Source organism: Phacochoerus africanus, chromosome 3 (genome assembly GCF_016906955.1).
Source record: "Phacochoerus africanus isolate WHEZ1 chromosome 3, ROS_Pafr_v1, whole genome shotgun sequence".
NCBI classification, from domain to species: domain Eukaryota; kingdom Metazoa; phylum Chordata; class Mammalia; order Artiodactyla; family Suidae; genus Phacochoerus; species Phacochoerus africanus.
This window is the reverse complement of record NC_062546.1, coordinates 133,968,277-133,984,804: the sequence shown is the minus strand read 5'-3', so window position 1 is coordinate 133,984,804 and position 16,528 is coordinate 133,968,277. Positions and strand designations below refer to the sequence as shown.

Below are 16,528 nucleotides of genomic sequence, written 5' to 3'. Positions count from 1 at the left end.
AGAAAAGGGAACCCTCTTACACTCTTGGTAGGAATGTAAATTGGTGCAACCTCTGTAGGAAACAGTATGGATGTACCTCAGAAAACTAAAACTAAAATTAACATTTGATCCAGCAGTCCTACTCCTGGTCATCTATCCAGAGAAAACCATGACTCAAAAAGACACATGTACTCCAATGTTCACTGAAGCACTATATACACTAGCTAAGACATGGATACAACCTAAATGTCCAGTGACAGAGGAGTGGATCAAGATGTGGTACATATACACAATGGAATATTACTCAGCCATCAAAAGGAAAGAAATAATGGCATTTGCAGCAACATGGATGGACATAGAAATTACCATGCTAAGTAAAGTCAATCAGACAGCAAGACACCAACATCATTTGCTATCACTTACGTGTTGGAATCGAAAACAAGGATACAACGAACTTCTTCGCAGAACAGATATTAACTCACCAACGTTGAAAAACTCATGATTTCCAAGGGAGACAGTTTGGGGGATGCAGGAATGGGGTGGGGGTTTGAGATAGAAATGTTATAAAATTGGGTTGTAATGCTCGTAGTACAATCATAAATGTAATACAATTCATTGAGTAATTTGAAAAAAAGATATACGGTCTTATTCTAGACTTGCCACTGGCAAGTTAGACCATATTTCTGAGATTCAACTTCTTTTATATAAAATGAGGTGATAAAACAAAGTTATTGTTAAGGTTTCATACACTGATGACTGATCAAAAAGTCACACATGGATAGAATTTAAGAAAAAGGGAATAATAAAATCAGCTATCCCCGTAAGAGTGAAATAGACTAGGGCGAAAAGAAGATATACCTGCAATTTCTTCCAAAGTGTTGGCATGCATGTCCAGCAGCACAGTTCCATTCAGAATACAACTTCTCAATTCAAACAAGCTGTGCAATGAAAGAGTTGCCACATAAGGTTTACTCCACCTTTCCCCTCCATCTTCCACATCTTCTTCAAACTTCAACCACCTACACAAATAAACCTTATTATCAGCATATTGAATATTATATTATAGATGAATGACCCTTTATCCCAATAAGAAGTAGAAATATAGTCACACTGCTTCTTGATTTCAAGGGTTTTAGAGGTAAGTAAAAGCCACCAAAATCATCAGGTTTATTTCATTTTAATTCATTTAACAAACATACTTTTTGTCATTGAAAGATGTATTGAAAACAAAGAAGAACTCAAGTTATTTTTACTAATTTTTCTAGCGCTGAAAAATACACTAACATAAGTGTTTAATCAGTGGTCACAGTGAATATATTGTAGAACTAATAGCGAGTATACCTCATGGAAAGGTAATGGTGATTGAAAAAGATGCAAAAGAAAATGAAAGATAGAGTTCCCATCGTGGCTCAGTGGTTAACAAACCCAGCTAGTGTTCATGAGGATGCAGGTTCGATCCCTGGCCCTGATCAGTGGGTTAAGGATCTGGTGTTCCCATGAGCTGTGGTGCAGGTCACAGACACAGCTCAGATCCTGAGTTGCTGTGGCTGTTGTGTAGGCAGCTACAGCTCTGATTCGACCCTAGCCTGGGAATCTCCATGTGTAGCAGGTGCGGCCCTAAAAAGACAAAAGACAAAAAAAAAAAAGGAAAATGAAAGATTATTCATTTTGCTTCAGTGAGAAGTCCTAAACCAATATTTGAATCTCTTGAAAAATGTGCCCCTTGATTTTTAGTGAATTTAGTATAATCTGGGGAATGTGCCATAGGAAAAATACTTATTAGGGCTGTTTGAAACCTAGTGATTGCAGTCATTTCCTAAGGAATAAATCCATGAGAAATGAGCTCAGCCCTCATTCCCTGGGTATTCCTGCCAGAGATAGAGAATAGGAGAAGAACCTTGATATCATGATGCCAAATGGGAGACCACTGCTTTCTTGGAGTGAAATGAGTAGTAATATCTGAGATTGTTTCTAAGTAAGATAAATGGAAAGAATAAAGAGAAACCAATGATTTTACTGCTCTGGCACTAGCGCTAAATCTTTTATTCTTTTAGGGACTTGCTTTCTAATCCCAGTACATGACCAACTTAATTCCTTCATTTTTAATAAACCCTAGCTTAAATGCCTTTCCTCCCTTCCTTCCCCACCATTTTCCTCATTTTTTTCTTTCCTTGTCACTTTTGCCCTAAATTCTTCTCTCCATACAGTATCACTCAAATTCTCTATAAATGTATAATCAAATGATCCAACTCCAACAGAGGACAAGCTTGTTACAGTAACTAGTTAAGGAACCAGTGGATCAGTCAGCTTAAAAAAAAAAAACTAACTGAAAGGGCTAATCGGAATGATTAATGTGTGGGGTCTCAAGAAAGATAAAGCTGTGGCTCTCTCCTCAATATTCAGGGAGCAAAACATTGTCAGGAAGCTAATAGGGAAGAACAGCTGTACCAGCCAAAAGTTTACAGAGAGGGAATTATATCTATGCCTATCATACATTTATAGAATGCTCAAAGGTTGGAAAAAAACTTAGATTTAAGCAAAAATCACTGACACTAACTCTTTGATGCTGATAATTTTATAGAGTATTTTTGTCTACACAGTGGGAAATTTTTCCATATTAGTGATTCTTAACAATTTTCAGCCCTTAACAGGGTCATCATATCATAAATCACATAATGGTCATTGATACTGCTCATCAACTATAACTACTTCTTCTTTCTTAGTAAAGAGTACCACTCTTTACTACCTGGCTGTCTTTTTAACTGGGTGAGGCCACTATTGACAACAAATTGTGATTAGAAATTATTTGTGCCACTTCTAGACTGGAGTTTTTCATTACCAGGGTGAGACCTACTGGTGCTCTCTTTTTCCCAGATAATGAGACCAGCTATGTTCATGACGTGGGCTTCTCTATCATCTGGAGTCTCTAAGCAACAGCAGTGCAGAATCACCACTGATTCATGGTGGATGTGTATCATGAACAATAAATAAACCTTGTGATTTTAAGCCTTTGAGATTACAGGATATTTTTAATAGCATAATTTAGCCTATCCCAACTGATAACAAATTTTAGCCATTCAAACCAGCATCAAATTCCTAATTAGAATTAATGGTGAGATTGAATATAATTTTAATAGATATAATGAATTAGTATTTCTTGCCAGGTGTAAAATGCCAGGTCACATTATAAATGTCAATATCTCAAAGGATCAACCTATTGATGGACATTTTGAAGTGGGATAGTGTTATGGAAAGTGTCTTGGAAAAGTTGGGAATAAAAAGAAATCTATGCTCTTGTCCCTACTCTACATCTAAATTGCTATGTGACCAAGGAAAAGTCTTTCAACTTCTCTGGGCCACAGTTTTCTAATTTGTAAAATGAGGAGACAAAGTTAACACATTCAAAAACTGACAAAATCACCTAGTCACTAATCTTATAAAATCAAATTCAGCTCCAGCTGTTCTTGTTTTTCTCCAGAGTCTGTGCCCATTTTCCACCATAGTACAATTACTTCAGTGGGATTTATGGAATTTTTAGCTTAAATATTTTATGCTAAAGCCTATAGTAAAAACAACTGATTTAACATTTAGTTTTCATCCTTGTCTGAAACAAATCTCCAGTTGAAAAATGTTCTGTGTTTTCTCCCTCTCTTGTTAACTCTTCTGTCACTTTATATAATATTCACATATGATGTGGTTTTCAGACAAAAAGAATGAAGAAGGGAGTCTGTATAGCAGCACTTTTGCTGGTGTTGTTTTGACTAAAGAACCTTGTCAGATTTCAAAACTACTTTCCAGTCTATTGGGTAGTAAAGAAGAATTAGATCATGAAAGGGTGTAACAGTGTTTAGGGGACCATGGAGTTCTCATTTCTGTCCTCTTCCTAAATAGAATTACTACTAAAATATTGTATTTAAAGTTTTCATTCAAGAAATCCTGAAAAGAGTGCTGATATATTATTTTAAAAACATGTTTCTTAATTAAATGTAAACCTATAAACCAACCTATACAATAATTTTGTTTATAAGTTGAAATTATACTAATAATAAGTTCATTTTTAAATATCATGGACTTCTTCATTTACACAAAATGATCCACCTGCTTCTCAGGAAATTTATAAATTTTACTCTCAGAGAGCAGTGAAGATAAATAAGTAACAAAGCACCTACATCATTTTATCTTGCTTCCTTTGAAAGTGAATATTTAAAATTTAAGAATCTCAAAAAGATGTGGGGTGTATGTATATAGGCATGTTTGTATATGAACAGTTCTCTGCATTTCTATATCATGTACAAATTCAGTAGCCATCACCATAATCAAGATACAAAACTGTTTCATCCCCACAAAGGAGCTTTCTTTACATTCTCAATCTCCACCCCGTTTCTGTCCCTTACAATCATTAATCTGTTCTTCATCACTACAGTTTTGTCATTTTGAGGATGTTATATAAAATGGAATCACATAGTTTGCAATCTTTTGAAATTGATGTTTTTAACTAAACAGCAATGCCCTTGAAATCCAAGTTGTTATATATATCAATAGTTTGTTGCTTTTTATTGCTGGAAAGCATTCCATTATATGGATATACCAAAGTGTATTTAACCATTCACCCACTGAAGGATATTTTGGTTGTTTATAAGTTTTTGCTATTACAAATGAAGCTGCTATGAACATTTATGTAAAGGTTTTTGTGTGAATATAAGTTTTTGTTTCTCTAGGATAAATGCCCAAGACTGTGATTGCTGAGTCATATTTACTAATGCATGTTTCGTTTTATAAGAAACTAACAAACTGTCTTCCTCAGCAATGGATGAGAGATCCAGCTTCCACATCCTCCACAGCATTTGCTATTATGATTATTTTTATATTTTAGCTAGCCTGTCAGGCGTGCAGTGGCAACTTACAGTGGTTTTAATTTACATTTCCTTAATGGCTAATGATGTTGAACACTATTTTATGTGTTTATTTGCCATGTGTATCTCTTTGAAAGTTCGGTTTGTGTTTTTGCCCAGTTTCTAATTGATTTGTTTTCATACTGTTGAACTTGATATAATATTTTTGTCAAATGTATGGTTTGCAAATATTTTCTCCTTGTTTGTAGCTTTTCTTCACCTTCTTTTTCTTTTTTGTTTGTTCTTTTTAGGGCCACACCCACGGCACATGGAGGTTCCCAGGCTAGGGGTCTAATTGGAGCTACAGCTGCCGGCCTACACCACAGCTACAGCAATGCCAGATCCAAGCTGCATCTGTGACCTACGCCACAGCTCATGGCAACACTGGATCCTTAGCCCACTGAGTGAGGCCAGGGATTGAACCAGCACTTCATGATCCCTCGTCAGATTCATTTCCACTGTGCCACGACGGGAACTCCCTCTTCATCCTCTTAACAGGATTTTTCGCAGCATAAAAGTTTTTAATTCTGGTAAAGTCCAATTTAAGAATATTTTCTTTAATAGATTATGCTTTTGGTATTATGTCTAAAACCTCATCTTGCAGCCCTAGGTTTTGAAAATTTTCTCCTATGTTTCTTCTAACATTTATATCGCTTTACATTTTACATTTGTTATTTTGAATTGATTTTTGTATACACAGTGAAGTTGAGATTGAGGTCAATATTTTTAGCTATAGCTCTTTAATTACTCCAGTACCATTTGTTGAAAAGACAATTCTTCCTCCACTTAATAGCTTTCAACCTTTGTCCAAAACCGGTTAGCTGTACTTGGCTTTATCTTTCTTAGTTCTCTATTCTGTTCTGGTGATCTACATATCTATCTGAAAAGACATTTTAAAAACAAATCGAAAAGGTATAGTCCTTCCTTTAGAATAAGTTTCTTCAATTTGCGGGCTTGGTCTTTCAGAAAAGAATAGAGACTCTAGGGAGTTCCAAGCAGTTCAGTAGTTAAGATGACCAAATATAAGTTATATGCATGGATGGTTTTATATAACCATTGGTTATATGCATATTACAGGAGGAAACATAAGATACTTTCCATAAAAAGGAACCCACAAGTTACAGATATCAAGTTACTAAACATTTCAAGATTCGGTGCTTCATGCCAACTACAGAATGATGCCAAAGGCTTTAAAAGATTTTAAATGAATATATTTTAAAGATATATAAGTATATCTCTCTTTTCTGCTTTTTTATTCCATTTCATACTCCAAAGACAGAAATTTGCAGGTCTCATTACACACCAAATCCTATTTCAAGATTTGTAGTCACTGCATATACTGCCAGTCACAAAATGCCTGATTGCAATTAATGACCTAAAGTGCTTCAATTTGTTCCAGTTTTCAAATAAACTCAGCTGACATTTGTTTGAATAGCAAACCAAAGCAAACAAGAGTATCACAGTCATGAATGAGATGTGATGGGCAGTGTAAAAAATTGTAACTGTAGTCCAATTGCATGACACTTTCCATGGGGGAGAGGTGGATTGAAACTCTGCTGAGATTATTTTCATTTCCTTCAGTATGCCTGGGTTTGTTTTTATCCATAATTAACACATGGAATCTCTTTCTATTAAACAACAACGTAAACTAGGTGTTTCGTGAATACTTTAAGGATTAAGTTCATGATAATCTCCTCTATAAATTTCATATTAAAAATCTACAAAATGAAATTATTTTACAAATTAGAATTTAACTATATAATTTACCTTTTTATTTTATTCCCACTAACTTAGTTTACATTTTCTAATAATTTTTATTCTCTGATTCTACCCAAATAGGGAGGAAAGGAGTTACTAGATCACCCAAAATTATAACCTTGAGGGAAGTCATGAACTCTCAAGAGAAAACATCCTTTTTTGGATAGAGTTGAGGATATGGAGGATGAGGGAGGAACATGGTTGGGTTCTGGAGAATAACATATATAAATATAAAGTGCCTATTTCAAGGGAAAGGGGAAATAAAATATAATGAAACACAGAGTTTATTAGCATTAACTGTTCTTAATCCTTATTATTTTCACACTTCAAATTGCACTGAAAAATCTTGATGACTTGAACTTTTACTAATTTTGAATATCAAATACCTTCACAGCATCAATAAAATTGTTTTGATGTAATAATCTTTTCCATATTACCATGTATGTATCAGAGGCCTAACTGCTACCCCCTGCTTTGTCTCTGCTGAGCTCATTTGTGGGAAGCATTTTGAAAGGGCAACCACAGTGAGTCAAACGTGTTTTCTCCACATTTGCACAGCTGTGGTATCTTTCCGTACTTTTCTATTAATAACATGATATATTATTTATAAGCGGGACATTGTAATTGTGTTGATTTCATTAGTGCTGTCATATGGCTTCTTTTAGGGTTTTTAAAAGTGAACAGCTGGTTTTCACAAACATTTATTAAATAATTATGATTCAAAAATTTAGCTTCAAAATCTAAAACTTGCTTAAGTTTTACTTGGCAACAACAGTGGGCATGAATTATTCAAGATGTGCTATGTGACAGGTGCAGTGTGCTGATAAAATATCCTTTTTATTTCTAGTAATATTAGAAAAATATTAATCCCTCCTGGAATACTAATCAAAAGAAAGAATTGCTTCAAATGGTTATGCTAATGATTTATTAGAATTAAATTGCATTTGAAAAATCAGATAGAGTCATGAATCAACTAGAATTAGTCCTTTTAGATGAACTAGGTTATCCAGAGCAAAATACTTCTACCACTTTAAAAGCTACACCATTTCTCAATAAATACATTCTGTTCTTCCCTGGCATATTGTGTCTCAGCCAAAATTCATCTACTCTCCTCTTCTTTGTCTGTTACTATTTTGATTGCTCATCAAATGTTTTCCTGAACCTCAAATATCTGCACCATGTGTATGTTTCCAGAAGCAGGGTTAAGAACACAGGTCTTATCTAATAACATTAGAGAAGACTAATATGTAACCAGATCATCGCCTTCATTCTTTATAAATAAACACATTTTGGTGGTTTAGGATAAACATGTCACCCAAGTTAATCCATTAGAGCATGAGAAAATCCTACCTGCTCCACTGTAACAGACTAATGAGCTAGCATTGCTCTGTTATCTCCTAGCTCTATGAGGGTGGGAAAGTTACAAGGAAGTTACTGGTTAAAAGGAACAGATCACTGTTTGATCCAGTAGGTGAAAAATCACCAATCATTTGACAAATAAGGGAGTTACTCCTGCCAAAACACATACTCCTCTTTTTTTCACTTCAAAAAACTTTATTGGCGTATAGTTGATTTACAATGTTGTATTAGCTTCTAATCATACTTCTCAGCTCTATTCTGTAGGATGAGATTGAAGAAATATAAAAGAAATGTTTCCAAAAAGTACTTCTCAGCAATTGATTAAAGAGAGTCTAACTAACCAGAGCTGTGTAATTGCCATAACCACCATATCTCCTTCCTTCAAGTCAGCCGGATATACCTATTTATTTTTACCACCACACATGCTACATATGGAAGTTCCCAGCCTAGGGGTCCAATCAGAGCTACAGCTGCCAGCTTACCTCACAGCCACAGAAATGCCAGATTCGAGCAGCATCTATAACCTATGCCGCAGCTTGCTGCAATGCCAGATCTTTAACCGACTGGTCAAGCCAGGGATCAAACCCATGGACAATATGTTGGGTTCTTAACCTGCTGAGCCACAATAGGAACTCCCAGGGAATACCTATTTCTTATTACCAGTTGAAGATAGATTCTTCTGGCTTTAAATAGGAGGTTTGCTCTTTAAATTTGTTATCAATAACTCTAATCACGAAAGAGCAAAATTTACACTAGTTCATAGAGAATATTGTCATATATTATTTTTCTGTCATCAAAAAAAGAAGAGGAACACACATTCTGTATTTGAAAATAGTACTTAGTTTTGATGTGGTTAGAAGAAAAATTTTAGGTATATGTTTCTTAATCTTAAAATTTGTTTCAGATTTAGTTTTATGCTTAAAATATTACAATAGCATCAGAAAGAAATTATGTAATTTTTTTAATTAAAAAGATAATTCACACAGAATAACACACCGCAGTTTAAGGCATTTAAAAAGGCAAATGAAAAATAAATGACTTGAAACAGGTAAAGGAAATAAACAGTTCTCAGGAAAAAAATTAAAACATATGAAAAGATGTTCAATTTCACTAGTAATTAAAGAAATACAGATTAAAACAATGAAGTTTATTTTACATCTATAAAATTAGCACAAAAATTTAGAAGTTTGACAATTTTGTGTGGCAAAGGTTTGAGGGAAATAAGCATTTTCATACATTGCTGATTGAAGTGTACATTACTAAAACATTTTATCAAAACAATTTTGCAATATATAAAAGTTTAAAAAAGTCAATTTTCTTTGATACATAAATTCCACTGTTAAAAATTCACCCTACAGGGGAGTTCCCGTCGTGGCGCAGTGGTTAACGAATCCGACTAGGAACCATGAGGTTGCGGGTTCGGTCCCTGCCCTTCCTCAGTGGGTTAAAGATCTAGCGTTGCCATGAGCTGTGGTGTAGGTTGCAGACGCGGCTTGGATCCCGCATTGCTCTGGCTCTGGCGTAAGCCGGTGGCTACAGCTCTGATTGGACCCCTAGCCTGGGAACCTCCACATGCCAGGGAGCAGCCCAAGAAATAGCAAGTAGACAAAAAAAAAAAAAATTCACCCTACATAAATATCTACAAAATCATACCAAAATATGTATAAATGATCATTGAAGCAATATTTGCAGCAAAAAACAAAACAAACAAAACAAAAACCAACCTAAATCCCTATCAAGACCTGCTAAATAAATGAACGTTCATCCACATAATTAAATGGAATACAGTCATTAAAAAGATTAAAAAGATTGAGTAATCTGTATTCATAAGACAGAAAATGATCCAAATATATTAAATGAAAAAAGTAAAGCATGAGTGTGGTACATAATCCTCTTATGTAAATATAAAAAAGGCATACATTTACACAGAGACCTTAGGCACTACATTTTTTAAGAAAAGATATACAAGATAAAACCGACAGTGATTACCTTTGAAGAGATGTACTGTGAACAAGTGTAGAGGAATACTCTTGTTTTTTACCTTTCTATGATTTTTGAATTTTAAATATTAGAAAGTTAGTTTTACTCTTTTTTTAAAAAATGTTAACAGAGATTAACTAGGTGTAAACCATTTTGATTTTCTTCTATTTACTTTTGATATTTTTTAAATGAAAGAGAGCTATAAAGACTACTCAGGGGAGTTCCCACTGTGGCGCAGCAGAAACGAATCCGACTGGGAACCATGAGGTTGAGGGTTCAATCCCTGGCCTCGCTCAGTGGGTTAAGGATCCGGGGTTGCCATGAGCTGTGGTGTAGGTCACAGACATGGCTTGGATCCAGCTTTGCTGTGGCTGTGGCGTAGGTCGGTGGCTGTGGTGTAGGCCAACAGCTGTAGCTCCGATTAGACCTCTAGCCCGGGAACCTCCAAATGCCGCGTGTGCAGCCCTGAAAAAGATTAAAAAAAAAAAAAAAAAAAAAGACTACTCAGAACATATCAAACAAGAATTATCCAAGTCACAGCCATAAAAACAAACAAAATAATTCCATTTTCAGAAACATGGATGGATCTAGAGACCCTCATACTAAGTGAACTAAGTCAGAAAGAGAAAGAAAATACCTGTATGATATCACTTATATTTGGAATCTAATATACGGCACAAATGAACATTTCTGCAGAATAGAAACTCACGGACTTGGAGAACAGACTTATGGTTACCAAGGGGCGGGGGGAGGGAGTGGGATGGACTGGGAGTATGGGGTTAATAGATGCAAACTATTGCATTTGGAGTGGCTAAGCAATGAGATCCTGCTGTATAGCACAGGGAACTATATCTTGTCACTTGTAATGTAATATGATGGAGGATAAGGTGAGGAAAATAATATATATATATATATACACATATATGTATATGTATGTAAGACTGGGTCACATTGCTATACAGTGGAAATTGACAGAACACCGTAAACCAACTAAAATGAAAAAAAATTTTAAAAAAGAATTAACGAGGTCAGTATTATTTATAATATTATCATGATTAAACATTTAATTCCACACTAACACTGGCTAAGTTATGGTGGTCATTAAATGCAACATCTGAGACTTTTTACCTGAGACCTCCGGAATCTACATTTCAAATCTGTCTTTCCCAGGTAGTATGTATTTACACATTAAAATTTGGGAAGCAGTGGGTAAAAGTTCCGCATTGCCTTGTGCACCCTTGTATCACAGCATTCATTATACAGTATTTACAAATTTGTTTATCTAAATCCCGTATCATATGGTCAGATTGTTAAAGGCAAAATCTAAGATTTTTGTTGTAGTTCTACATCCATTGCACCTGGCACATTATAGATATGTCATAACTATTTGTTAAATAAGTGAGTAAATAAGCAAGAAATGATGAATAAAAGGTAAATGAATATTTATTTATTGCTCTCTTATAGCAATTCATCAATTACATGGCAATATAGAAATATTAATTACAAATAACAGAAAAAAGTAATTTTTAAGTTATTTTTAAAAAACCACTAGGTTTAAATGTGCGTATATCCTAGAAACACATTACTAAATATTCTTACCCTCAACAAATAGCACATAAATCCAGGACTACACCTTGAGTTTCTTATAATGTTTGCCCTTTCTTTTGAAAAGTCCCACACTCAAATTATCATATAATATCACTAGTTGGGGTACAAGCTAGCACTTGAAAAGATAGAAATAAATTACTGTTAGATTTCTATTGTTTTCCTGATGACACACAAATTATGCTACTGTTTATCTTTAAGACTGCAGCTGTTGCTGGTTCTGTATCACTGTTTACTATAATTACAGCCTCAGATTTCATTCTGACCCACATCCCATTATAGGATATGCCCAGGCCAGATGAGCAATTTCAGAAATCAGCAGCACTGATGGATGTTGGCAAAATTGTGGCATTAGAAATCTCTTTTTCTAATAGCATGAAAATTCTTCAATATACCTTCATACTTCAACAAAAAAAAATCCTCACCTGGCTGTTTCTCTCCACTCAGCATCCTCACCTTCGCGCCAGCAAATCTCATCCAGTTCAGTGAAAAGGTCGTGAGGAATGTGTTCCTCATCATCATCCTCAGTTCCAAGAATAAACTGTACCCGCTGTGATGGAGTGTCTACAGAAATCAGAGACATGAACAAGCATTAACACGACTTGGAGCTTCAAATGTCCTGGTCACCACCTTCAACACCACTCCAAACTCACAGATCCTCTGCTCCCCATAGCAGCACTCATCCAGGGTAGACTTGGGAAATTAAGACTAAATTTAGCATTACATTAAGTCAAATATAATGTAAGATCATAAATACATAAAATGTAAATATATAATGTATCTATATTATCAAACATGAAATCAAATGTGATGATTATTTTGGACTACTTATACCATCATGGAAATTATCCCTACATGTCTTTAATACACACACACATTTTCTCTCATTATAGATGCTATATTTTATAGTAATAGGAGAGTAGACTATGATAAAATTCACTTATACTAAAATTGTGCTCGATATAATTCACCGAGGAACTCTCTTATGATGCTTCTTTGCAGTCACATCACTGTTGCTTCCCTAACCCCTGGCAACAACTAATCTGGTCCCCATTGCTATAGGTATTTTTTTTTTTGTCTTTTTAGGACCACACTTGCGGCATGTGGAGGTTCCCAGGCTAGGGGTCAAATTGAAGCTGTAGCCACTGGCCTACGCCACCGCCGTAGCAACATGGGATCTGAGCCACGTCTATGATCTACACAACAGCTCACAGCAATGCCAGATCCTTAACCCACTGAGCGAGCCCAGGGATCAAACCTGTGTCCTCATGAATGCTAGTCAAATTCGTTTTCTCTGAGCCATGACGGGAACTCCTTTGTTGCTATAGTTTTGCCTTTTCCAAAATACGATGTTAGTGAAAACATGGTGTATAGCTTTTTGAGACCGTAGTCATTCCCTTAGCATAATGACTTTGCCTTTAAGATTTTGAGATTTATCTATGTCTCTGAATGTATCAATAACTTATCCTTTTTAATGCAGAGTAATAGTCCATTGTAACATCAGCTTGTAGTACTACTAGTTAACTAAGAATTTCCTGCTCTATTCCCCTTGGTTCTTTTCATTTCCTATGCTCCATATCTAAAGGGATTAGAAACTAGAGTTAGGATTATGATGGCATATCTAGAAGAAGGAGAAGTTCATGGTAAGAGGGGAAAAAAATCAACTATAGTCTCTGTCCTCGACTGGAGCACATCATGCCTGTGGAAGAGAGGGGGATAAAAGGCCTTGTGGTTAAAGCAAGTTCAAAGTGGTCACTACTACATGAGACTAAATATTTTAATTACTGATTAGAAGACTTTAAGTTACTGAAGAATGACTAGAAAAGCTGGAGAACCCACCAAACTTTTCATTCAGGAGAAAAATAACAGTTTTCATTTAGGAATAAATACAAAGGGATGGTGCAAGATAAAATTATTTATAATTAAATCCCACAAGCAGTACAACATTCAATATGAAAGTTACAAGATTCTTAAAAATGACCATAGTTCTTTTATATCCATAAATGAGTCTTTTAAACTTTTTTTTCATTGAAATAGTAGTTGACTATGGTAAGATTATAAGATAAAAGAAAAAGTCAAAACAGATTTTTAAATTTATCAACATCTTCCATGGGTCAAGAATTTTCATATAATATTTCTTCTATGTCTCAACAATAGCCTAGTTGAAAGGACACTGATATCAGTCTTGAAACACAATAAAAATAATGAAAGAGCAAGGGCATCCATGTTCATGGATAAGGATTCTATATATTATCAAGATGTCAGTTCTTTCCAACTTGATCTATAGATCCAAAGCAATACCAATTAAAATTCTAGCACATTACTTTATGGACATCAACAAACTGATTTTAAAGTTAATATAGAAAGGCAAAACACTCAGAATAGCCAATGTAATATTGAAGAAGTAGAACAAAGTTGGAGAACTAACACCACCCAACTTCAATATACTTACTACAGCGCTCTGACAATCACGGTAGTGTGATATTGGCAAAAGAACAGACAACTAGATCAATGGAACAGAATAGAGAGCCAAGAAATAGACTCCCATGAATACAGTCAACTGATTTTTGACAAAGAAACAAAGGTACTAAAGGGGAACAAAGTCTCTACAATAAATGGTGCTGGAACAATTGCATATCCATATGCAGAAACATTAATCTGGACAGAGACCTTATAATTTTTTCAAAATGGATCATAGATCTAAATGTAAAATGCAAATATATAACCCCCCAGAAAACAACATGGGAGAAAACTAGATGATCTTGGGTATGGTGGTGCCTTTTTAGATATAACACCAGACACACTATCCATCAAAGAAATAAGCTGGACTTCATTTAAATTGAAAACTTGTGCTTTGTGAAGGACAATGTCAAGAGAATTAGAAGACAAGCCACAGATTTGAAAAAGATAGATAACTAATAAAGTACAGTTATGCAAAATAAGCAAAGACCTCTTAGAACACAACATTAATAAAACCAACAACCTAATAAAAAAATGGGCCAACGATTTTAAAACAACTCACCAAAGATATACAGATGGAAAATAAGCATATGAAAAGATGCTTCACATGACATGTAAGCAGGAAAATGAAGATTCAAACAATGAAATACCAGTATGAACCTATTTAAATGCCCAAAATCCAGAACACTGACAACACCTATGCTGGTAAGGATGTGAAGCAACAGGAACTCTCATTCACCGCTGTTGGGAGTGAAAAATGGTACAGCCACTTTGGAAGGCAGCTTAGCAGTTTCTTACAAAACTAAACATACTTTTACCTTATGATCTAGTAATTTCTCTCCTTGATATTTACCCAAAGAGTTGAAACTTATGCCCATAAAGAAAACCCTGCACACAGAAATTTATAGCATAATTGCCAAAACCTATGTTTATATTCTTAACTTCCAAAACTTGGAAGAAACCAAGATGTCTCTCAATAGGTGAACTAATAAATACACTTGATTCATCCAGACAATAAAATATTATTAAGTGCTAAAAAAGAAATGAGCTATCCAGACATGAAGAGTAATGGAGGAATCTTAGAAGTGTATTAGTACGTGAAAGAAGCTGATCTGAAAAGGCTACATACTATATGATTTCAACTATGTGACATTCTGGAAAACTACGGAGAGAGTAAAAGGATCAATGGTTGCTGGGAGTGAGGGGGTGAAAAGGCTAAGAACAGGATTTTTAGGACATTAAAATACTCTGCATGATGCAAAATATTGAATTTGAAATGGAGAAGCTATGAGATCCTGCTGTATAGCAATGACAACTATATCTAGTCAGTTATGATGGAGCATGATAATGTGAGAAAAAAGAATGTACACATATATGTGTGACTGGGTCACCTCGCTGTACAGTAGATAATTGACAGAACACTGTAAACCAGCTATAATGGAAAAAAATAAAAATCATTATAAAATTGCAAATAATGGGAGTTCCCGTTGTGGCACAGTGGTTGACGAACCTGACTAGGAACCATGAGGTTGCAGGTTCGATCGCTGGCCTTGCTCAGTGGGTTAAGGATTCGGTGTTGCCATGAGCTGTGGTATAGGTTGCAGACATGGCTAGGATCCCATGTTGCTCTGGCTCTGGTGTAGGCGGGTGGCTACAGCTCCGATTAGACCTCTAGCCTGGGAACCTCCATATGCCGCAGGAGCGGCCCTGCAAAAGGCAAAAAGACAAAATAAATAAATAAATAAATAAAAATTGCAAATAACAACAACAAAATAAAACACTTTGCAGGACATTAAAAGTGACAGATATATGTCATTATACAGTTGTCCAAACTCACAGAACATAAAACACCAGGAGTGAGCCCTAAGGTGTACTATGGGTTTGGGAATGATTATGATGTGTCTATGTGGGTCCATCCTCAGTAAAAATGTACCATATGGTGAGTGATGTTAATAATGAGAGAGGCTATACATGTGTGGGGGTGGGCAAGAGGGTATATACAGGGAATACCTTATACTTCCTGTCAATTTTGATGTAAACCTAAAACTCCTCCAAAAAATAAAGTATTAAAATACAGAGCATCTCAGTTTTTAAAATGTTTAACTGTTCCCACCAATATGTACCACTACACCTTAGATATTATTATACATATTTTATATATATTATATATATATATATAAAATCTAACTATATATAGTCAAGAAATTATAAGAGGGAAAAACAAACTACTTTTATATAGCATACTTGCTTTAGGAATTAGCAAAGCATTTCTTTTTTTTAGAATGTTAATATATGAGATTTAGTTGTTCTGTTTTGTTTTCTGTTTTTTTAGGGCTATGCCTGTGGTATATGGAACTTCCCAGGCCAGGGTCAAATTGGAGCTGCAGCTGCAGGCATACACTACAGCCAAAGAAATGCCAAATCCGAGCCACGTCTGCAACCTACACCACAGCTCACAGGAATGCCAGATTTTTTTTTCTGCAAATTAGCTTGTG

General features: G+C 35.1%; 1 protein-coding gene across 1 annotated transcript in view; it reads right to left on the bottom strand.

The window, feature by feature from the left end:
• SLC4A10 (solute carrier family 4 member 10) overlaps positions 1 to 16,528 on the bottom strand; it is a 238,387-nt gene that overhangs the window by 148,308 nt on the left and 73,551 nt on the right. The window contains exons 4-5 of the mRNA XM_047772739.1: positions 11,999 to 12,137; positions 838 to 998 (exon numbers count right to left, since the gene is read on the bottom strand). Coding sequence (XP_047628695.1) covers positions 838 to 998; positions 11,999 to 12,137 — 300 coding nt within the window. The remainder of the gene's footprint in view (positions 1 to 837; positions 999 to 11,998; positions 12,138 to 16,528) is intronic.